This window comes from Synchiropus splendidus, chromosome 8, assembly GCF_027744825.2.
Source record: "Synchiropus splendidus isolate RoL2022-P1 chromosome 8, RoL_Sspl_1.0, whole genome shotgun sequence".
In the NCBI taxonomy this organism is placed as follows: Eukaryota; Metazoa; Chordata; class Actinopteri; order Syngnathiformes; family Callionymidae; genus Synchiropus; species Synchiropus splendidus.
In genome coordinates, this window is record NC_071341.1 from 22361615 (window position 1) to 22371319 (window position 9705).

At 45.1% G+C, this 9705-nt stretch overlaps 1 protein-coding gene across 1 annotated transcript; it reads right to left on the reverse strand.

Annotated features, from left to right (window-relative positions):
* Window positions 1-1376: 1376 nt before the first annotated feature.
* Window positions 1377-5144, reverse strand: aipl1 (aryl hydrocarbon receptor interacting protein-like 1). The gene is made up of 6 exons (XM_053872687.1): window positions 4974-5144; window positions 4176-4355; window positions 2997-3185; window positions 2609-2785; window positions 2398-2539; window positions 1377-1668 (listed from the first exon to the last, which is right to left on the reverse strand). Exons 1-6 carry the CDS (start codon window positions 5076-5078, stop codon window positions 1469-1471), a joined length of 993 nt encoding a protein of 330 aa, XP_053728662.1. The 5' UTR covers window positions 5079-5144; the 3' UTR covers window positions 1377-1468.
* Between the last annotated feature and the right edge of the window lie 4561 nt (window positions 5145-9705).

Sequence of the window (9705 nt, forward strand, 5' to 3'; positions counted from 1 at the left end):
TATGTTGGCCAGTCGCATGCTCTTATTCTGGAGGGTGGACTGCCCTATCTCGGGCGGGCATCAGCAGCTGACTTGATGCTCCTCAGCAGGCAGCGGCGCAGCCTCCTCCCCTCCTCAGCACCAGCACCAGAGGTGGTGATGGAGCGGAGCCAGCACAGGCGCTTGTGCTGCTATGCAGAGTTGACAGCATGAGAGCACCACAGTCCGCGCAGGGATCGCGTCCCAGGAAGAGAAATATCCCTCAGTGACAGCTGTGACTGAGTTTTACAGTCAGACAAAGAACCTCCCCCAGAGTGTTTTCTCTCCCTCTGTGGCGCCGCGTGGCCAGAGCGCAGCATCAGCACCACACTGCTGCACTGCACTGCACTGCACGGTGACCTGCGCCGGATGACTGGGGATTCCCTCGGTGTGATGTCACGCTATTGATCTCACCAGCGCGCAGCTGCATTCGAGTGCTGCATTCCAAGTGAAAAAGTCACTTGATGAAGAGCCATCCCCCCCCCCCCCCCCCCCCCCCCCGACCCTCCTGCCATTCAGCCTCCCCCCCCTCGCTGTGGTGTGAACGGTGAATAATGACGCCGCGCACAGAGCAGCAGGAGCCAAACTGGAGTCAGAAGGTCTGAGTTATCCCGCCATGCTGTTGATATAGCGAGGCGTGAAGACGCGAGAGAAAAGCTTCCATATAGCGCCACCTGCTGGAGAAGACACCAACCTGGATCCGATTTTTTTTACATTAGATGGTTGAAATTAATAGAAAATACATTTAAACTTTGTTTAAGTCTGACATTTCTCTGTCAATAAATACATTTGTTAATCGAAAATTTAAGAAGGAAGTCAACATATTTATTATTATTATTATTATTATTATTATTATTATTATTATTATTATTATTGTTGTTATTATTATTACCAGACTTAGACTTTCTTTATTGTCATTGCACAAAAACATATCACTATATTATGGCAACGAAATTTCGGTCTGAGACCTCCGGTTTCCAAAAACAAAACTATATGTCCAAAAATAAATAAATATGAGATAAATATGAATCTGAAAGATATAAAATAATAATAATAAAATAATTATATACTAAATATAAACAAACAGTATTGCAGCTATTGTCTAACATTCAGCAACAGGAACGAAACTGTTCCTGAATCTGGCGGTTCTGCATCGGAACTTTAGTATTATTATTATTATTATTATTATTATTATTATTATTATTATTATTATTGTTATTGCCTCCCTGTGAAAGGGTTTGGCCAGTAGTCCAGAAGTACTTTTACTTACTTTGTTCCTGCAGTGTTTGCAAACTCAATTAAATTGAACTCTATGCCGAAGAAGTTAGTCAAAGTTGCACCACATCATTTATAGTGACACATGTGAAACAGGAATATTGCTGCTCATATGGCTATTGTGATGACCCATTTCTTTATTTGACCAGTGTGAGTCCCGCAGCGAGTCTGAGCGTCAGAACATTCCCTTGTACTTGATCTTGTCCTCCTGGTTCTTCTCCTCCATGCGCATGTTCAGCACCACCAGCTCTCTCCTCACAGCCTTCTTCATGCCAGGGTCCAGATCCAGAACCCTGCTGAAGTCCTGCCGGGCCTCGGCTTCATTCCACACCTCCACGTGGGCCTTTCCCCGCAGGTAGAAGGCTTTCACTGCGCCTAGGAGATCAAGCAAAGGTGACTCTGTCTTTGGATGACGTGGAACGAAAAAATATGCCGACTGAGGCTGAGAACCAGAGGGTTGAAGAGAGAAAAAAAAACAGAAAATCTATATATCCTGCTTGTTTGACTTTTTCTGGAGGTTAGAAAATGTGTTTATCAGAGTCAAACTGGACGATGCTGCTTCTGAAGAAACAGCGTGTGAATGCACTGTGTCGTGACCACGACTCTATATGCAGCAGTAGAAGTCTGCAGCTAGGTTTTAGTGCGACACTATTCCTGAGCACTTTTTACCAGAGAGGACAAGTGTGACTACAAAACTGGAGAGTTTCATGTTTCGGTGCAGCACCGTCGTCGAAAACATCTTTCTACTGCTCTGCTCCACTCTAACCTGCTTGATGGCCCACTCTAACTTTTGTTTTCTTTTGTCGAAATCTGGTGTTGCTTGAGGCCCATTTGTGGACAAAAGATACGACCTGGCTCTGATCTTTGTTCTCAGGGCGACAGAGGACGAGTGCGGCTACGTTTTAAGCTTTTTAACTGAGTTTCTCGGCCAAAGTTTGGGGGAGCTGCGAGCCGTTGAAGTGGACGCAAAGCTCCGAGAAAAGTAACAGCAGGAGATTCCCGGTCGGAGTAGAGTGTCTCTATGACGAAAGCACTAGGAGTAGTGGTCCAAAAAACGTGGCGGAAGAAGAATAACACGTTGAAGCCACAGCGGCGCCCTCTCACCTGGGTGCTGGTTGACGATATCCGTGGTGTGTTCGATGACCTCGTAATACTCCTCCATGCGCAGCAGACACTGGCAGTAATTCAGCGTGAGAGTGTTGGCCATTTTCTCCAGCTTGAGCCACGGGGCCTCCCAAGCTTTCTCCTGCAAGAGACGGCATGAAGAAGGATGAACTCTTCTTCTTGATGAAAGCTTCCCTTCAGACTCCCCCACCTTCACTTGCACGTTCTTGATGCACACGATGGCCTCCTTGTACTTGTGCGTGGCCTCTTGGTAGCGCTGCTGCTTGTACAGCTTGTTCCCCTGACCGTGCAGCACCGGCACCACCTTCAGTCGCTCCTCGTCACTCAGAGCCCATGATTCTCTGTGGTACTCGCCGGGCTGCTCCACCTGACCCCGACACAGACCTTCAGCCACGAGGAGTCTAGACTCTAGTGAGGCTTCATGAAACACTGTCCTCATTTTAGACGGTGCTCTCTGCACGTTCAATGAAACTCCACCTCATTGTTAAACCAACAGCGCTGCCTAGTGATATCTAAAAATAAGGCGCCTGTTTCATGAAGCCTCACCGGCCCATCGCCGCCAGACTCCATGTTCTCACCCTCAGCAGTTCCAGGACAAAGTAGAGAGGCTTGGGCTCCTTCATCAGCTCGTCCAGGTCGTCGTAGCCGAGACTGTGGTAGGCGAACATGTTGGCCAGGCCACAGGTGTGGATGTGCCAGTCCAGAGGGTCTTTGCCTTCAGAGATGCGCCTCATGCTTTTGGCCACCAGGGGGTACACTCCTGTGTGCTGCAGCAGGAACAGCTCACACTTGACAGCTCGCAGATGTGCACAATTCATACATGAAATGTGGATTATTTCATCAGAAAATGCATCATTTTTATATTGATGCATACAAAAAATGCATTAAAATGTTTCAGCATTTAATTTAATTGAACAGTTTTCTCTCCAGACCACAGGGAACCTTTGTCAGTGCAGGAGTTCCTGCTCCACTGATGCCAATGATGCACCAGACACGTGGCAGCTAGGATGAGAACAACAACAACAAACATGGAGGAATCATCCCTGAACCAAAGCAAACAAAAGCATCTGTTTGCTTTGGTTCAGGGGGGTTTTTCACTACACAATGACCAGAGTTTCCACCACTCTGAATATATTTGAAATTCGTATGAAATTGAAATTCTCATACAAGTATTTTCAAGACATGGAAAGAGCTTCAGTTTAAATCAGGTGATATAAAAACTTCAATATAGCCACCATGGTGGTTTATTGTGCTGTTGTCAAACTGATGCAGTATTTATTTAAATGTGTGTACGGCTCCATCATTTGATTCAGTAATAAACCAAATTCATTCCAATTGAAAAATGTGGCTTCTTGCGGCAAATATTCTTGTACCATTAAACTGCGATTAATTGAGATGAATTAATCACAAATTCTCTATTTTTTTAATCAAATCCCACCCCTATTTTTTTCAATTTATATTTATATTTTTACAATGTTTAAAGTTACTGTCACGACGTGGGAGTTGTGGAGATTTTAACCACCGTTTGCTAAACTCCCACCAACTTCCCATGATCCTCCTCTGTGTGGCTGCTCAGAGGAGAGTCAGAAGTGCTGATTCAGCAGGAATCTGAGCCGCTTAGAAGACAGCGAAGCTGCTGCAGATTAACAGCGGCGAGACTCGGCCCATCTGTCTCTGACACACACACACACAGATGGAAGGTCTTTCTCCCGACAAGTCGACTGAGCTCACGCTCATTTAACAGCGCTGGCACTCACTATGACGTCACACCAGAACTCGGCCACCTCGCCGACCCTCATGGAGGACAGCAGCGTCTCCCACACGTCCAGCTTGAACATGTTGCCCATCACTATTTCCATGGGCGTCCCCACCGCCTTGCTGTCGTCGATCACCGTGCGCTCGTCGTCGCACAGCTGGGTGCGGAAGTGAAACGTCACCTGAGGAGAAAAACTAGTTTCACGTCGTCCTGAGAAAGTACAGGACAGCGGGAGCATTTAACCGCTAACAGTACAGTATGTGCACAACTGTCTTCAGTTTGAGTCCGTCATTTGGCGGTGACTTGGAGTAGAACCATTATATTTTGGTTGATGGTGAAGCCAAGTGATGTCTATTGCTATAGCGCCCCCACTAGGAGGAGTTTAGAGCAGCAGTACATCCTGGAAAATACTTCTGAAACTGAGCGAGGAACAACGTGAACTTTGGAATCAATGAGGTAAAAGACGGATCTGTTTTATCGGTGTAATCTGATACTTTTTAAAACCTTTTCTTTTGGAAACACATTGGTTGCAGTTGGCTCCACCGGACAGCAGGTGGCAGCAGGAGACGAACATGAAATGACTGGTCCATACTGTATGGACGATAACTGGATAATATCACTTTTCAGGCAACGATCAGAAGATGCAAATTGCAGGATGAAAAGGTGAAGAAGAAAAGAGCGGAGTGAAATGGTTCAGTTTACGGTGCAGTGCTGACATCTGCTGTTCATCACTGGTAAGCGCAGAAACACTATTTATGAACGGACACGTTTTACTCGCCTCCAGAAACAGACACCGTACCTTCGCTCCGGAGGTGAACCTTGGGATTCCTCCGCTGCCTCCGTGCAGGACGGTTTTCTTGACCCCTTCCTTCCCCAGCAGCAGCGCATCCTGCACGTCGGACATCTCCCTTTGCAATGTGTCGCTCGGTCATGTAGACGCTACAGGCGCGAGTCCTGTGTGGAAACTACAGGCGGCGGGATTAGATTTGACTGAGATAATCTGATTAGAAACATCTACCTCTTTCCCAGTGAGCATCTCTGTGTCCACATCAGCGTTTCAAAAACACAAACACGGCAGAAGAGAAACGTCTCGGGAACACAGTCCATTGTTTGTTGTGTTGTCTATTGTTTAAAATCTCGATATTGACTGTAGAAACAAAACAAAACAATGCAAAATAAAATAAAAGAAAAGAAAATAAAGTAAAATAATAAAGAGACATTAATCGTTGTTTAGAACATTGTTTTAAGAGAGAAGAGCAACATAATTTTTATTTTTTTTCTTCAGCAACTCCGAACTCAACTTCAAATGACAAATCTACATTTGGGAAAAATGGCAACGGGGCAACGGGGTGAAGTTGCTGAAAAAAAAGCGAACGCTGGTAATTAATTAATCGCGATTAATCGCAATGAAAAACTGACACCTTACTGATCAAATATAATTGGAATCTGGATACAAAATCCTAAACATCGGGGTGGAAGTCTTCCAATGAAGAGCGGACTAAAAAGGAACAACATTTTTTTGTTCTTTCATCCTGAAGTTTTCTAAACTTCAATCTCATCAAGTCTCAGTTTCAGACGTCACAGTGTATTACGCAGTGCAATGAAAACTGTTGCCGGTGAACGACACTTCATACACATTTCATTAAATTGGATCATTTACTGTGTGTCTGTAATAAATTAAAATACATTTCTTCTAAGTTCCAGTCATTAAAAACATGATAATCTCAATGGCGTTTTCCAGATTGCTCTTTTAATAGTGATGGGCCAGTGAGGCTTCATGAAACAGTGACCTTATATTTAGAGTTTTAATAAATGGTTTAAAAATGAGTAGAAGTTTTGTTGAAATGGTTGGTCAAATCCAAAGATTTAGAGCAGAGAGCGCCATCTAGTGGGCTCTGAAAATGAGGACAGTGTTTCATGAAGCCTCACCAGCCCATCACTACCTTTTAGGAAAAAAAGGAGGTATAACATTGAGTTTGATATACACACAAGAGGAAGTTTTTATACAGCACATTGTTCCCGTAACACATGACCTGATACTGTACTTGTTTGTTTCCTTCATTCCTCGATTGAGTTCAGTTGGTTTTGATCCCTGTGAATTAAGAAATGAAGGTAGTTTCCCGGCGCAGACGTTCCTGAGGATTCCACAGCAGTGAGTCGGAGACACGCACACAGACAGAGCGAGACAGATTTGCATACACCGCCAACATGTTTTTGTGCACTCATTCACTCTGGAATGTGAACAAATATAATATACGTCTGGCGCAGACAGGGAGCCTGCAAACGCCCTGCTCCTCTGTGAACCAGGAAATTCTTCACTCTTGAGCTCCGTTCTGGATCGGAGAACACTTCTTTAATGTCAGTAATGTTGGTCACTTTCTTGACAGGTGCTATCATGGAGGCTCCAGGTAAACGTTAGCCAGCGTTCATCGAGGGTTGCCTCCTGGTGGCGCTCTTGTGTTGGGGGAAATCATGTCTCTGGACAGAGGGGAGAAGAAGAAAGTGACGGGTGAAATTGAAACTGAAGTCCTCAGTAGGCTGCTAACAGGCCACCCGACTTTATTTTAGGATTCGGGTGCGTGTAAAGTCTCCACTGAGGTCAGTTCTCCATGGAACCACGCAGCAGCAGAGCAGTTGTGAGAGCCACAGACTACAAGAGAGAGAGAGTTGCAAGACATGGTTTCCATTCCAGAGGAAATTTCCTGGCTTTAAGAGGATGTGGTGCTCCGAACAATGTGGAGAATACTGAGAAATACAATTACACTGTGGACTCCACGACCCTGACGGCGAAACATCTGTCGCCCATCTGGGCACCACATATTTGTGCGTGTGTCTGCGAGCGAGTCAGCGGGCTCCTGTGGAGTCGGCCGGCAAAGTCTGCAAGCGTTTTGAGGGGCCAATTATTCTCCTGCATTAGTCAGCGTTAATGTCTTGTTTTCCACTAATAGCTCGGACAGAAATCCCCACAACTCCTCGGAGCTCTCACACCTAACGTTTGCTGCCTGGTGAGAGCGGCGCAGACAGGTATTTCACCATGACTTGTTGAGCCAACGTCGCTGCTCTATCTCTGTTTGGATAAGAACTTTACAGCACTGTGATCACAACTGTCACGGCTGAACTTTTTATGCAAACAGGAGTTAGGAAACTTGCTGACCCGTGATGGCGCCCTCCGGTGGACGCTATCGGTCCTGCTCTTGCGTGTAAAAACCCTCTTCTTTTCACCAGGCTGCTCTGTTCTTCAAGTGGTGTCAATCAAAATTGGAATACAACAAAGTTCAGGATTAAAATCTGCAATTCTTGTCACTCTTGCCTGAACTAGTTTTAGTGTAGATAAACTAAAAAAAAAAGAACAAACAAATATAGAGGAGGGTAGCTAGACTTGTTCTTCCTTGTAAAACTGGTTTGCAAGCTGTGGAAACAAGTTTATGTCAGTGCCGAAATATTGTCCCTAAAAGGCTGAAGAACATCTGGCTGTTTCACACAAATCACATAGCTCCGCTGGATAAAAACAAACAAAAAAAAAACAATATCTCAGTTGTCAATATAACATTAAAACTCGATCAAAAAGGCCTTCTTTATGATGTAATAAATGATCTGAAGTTAGCTAATCTTGTCAAACTTAATCTGACATATCACGAGAGTTTTTAAAATGGATTTATGGATTTATATTGCTAAAGTGATCCCTTTGAATATGTGAGGAGTGAGTTTCTCTGGATGGAAATCTGTTCTAACCCTTAGAGAAAGAGTGACAAGTTTAGTCTCGCTAGTAGTGAGGCTTCATGAAACAGTGTCCTCATTGGAGGAACCCACTAGATGGCACTCTCTGCTCTAAAACCATTTCAATGAAACTTCACATTATTTTTTAACAGAAAGCACCACCTACTGAGCTCTGTTTCATGAAGCCTCACCATCCCATCACTTACTCTTTCACATCACGAGACGCTAGCAGAGGCGGTTCAGGCATCTTAATCACCAGGACGCTTCCCATATGAGCAGGAACCAGGGATCATATCTTGAAGCAGTGATGAGGCTTCATGAAACTGCGTCATACTTTGTAGAGTTCAGTAGGTGGCGCTTTCTCTTGAAAAATGAGGTGAAGTATCAGTGAAATAATTTCTTAAATCATAAAGACTTTAGTGCAGAGAGTGGCAATAAGTGGGCTCTGACACTGACGCTGTTTCATGAAGCCTCACCTGAAAATGACAATAAATAGAGGAACGGGACGAACCAATCTGTTACCTAATGTCCTGATGATTCAAATTCGGAAACGAACTTCCAAAATAAATGTGTCCAGCCTTAAGTCACTGTCAGCTGCTTTGAAGGTCCCTCAAGAAGGTGTCAATCATTTTTCAATTCATGATCTGGAGAGAAGCGATGGCTGGTAACTGGAAACGTTGCTGGTCACAGTGAGTCACCCGCCTCGCGTCACAAGCCCATCGACTATGCATGTCTGACTGCGCAGCGTGTGCCAGTGCGAGCGTGTTTGACTTCATGGGACGTACATCGCAGCATAAATAATCAGATCCGCCTCGGTGCTTGGCTGAGGTGAGCAAGTTCAGCAGCGCGAGGTCCGGCTCCGTCTCATTCAGACCTGTTGGAAGCCCACCGCTGATACCTTCGCTCCACTTTCAGCCACTCAGACTATTTTTGGAAAGTACAGTCATGGCTTTCCCAGGGAGGAGCAGTACCTTGTGTAAAGGCCATTCATCTGTACACATGAGAGCCGGGCTGGGCTCCTTCCATGACGCACGCGGAATCACGCTCATGAACATGTGAGCAAATGAAGGAGAAGGAATGATGGAGGTCTGAGCTGAGATCCTCGTCCTCTCTTCCACTGCCAACATGACATGTAACACTCATGTAGGTGGGAGGGGGGAGGGGGAGCTCATGGAAGGCAGAACACACGGAGGATGTGGGGGCGGCCCGGTTGCCTTGAGGAGCAAAAATACTGTTTCTTCCACCGCGTCTTCCACACAACAGTCTGTGCTGACTAAAATCCTAGACTTCACAGGGGCAGTTTTAAATGACGAGTGATGGGCTGGTGAGGCTTCATGAAACAGTGACGCTATTTCCAGAGCCCAATAGGTGGTGAGTGCTAAAGTAAGGACAGTGTTTCACGAAGCATCATCTGCCCATCACAAGTTTCAAGAATCCAAAGACTTCAGAGTAGTGATGGGCTGGTGAGGCTTCATGAAACAGTGCCCTCATTTTCAGAGCTCACGAGAAGGCGCTCGCTGCTCAAAAATATTTGGATTGGAGAAACCATTTTACTGAAACTTCTGATCATTTTTGAACCGAAAGCACCACCTATTGGCTCGGAATCTGTTTCATGAAGCCTCACCAGCCCATCAATGCCCAGCAAGGCAAGATCATGTACAATGCACGTAAAGGCGACTTCCTAAAAATAATTAATTTAATCATTGTTGTTTTTGTTCTTATTATCATTGTAATAATAATAATAATAATAATAATAATAATTGCCTGTGATTTGGATATTTCAAATCTTCAATGAAATGTCAGTGTCTGCTGGT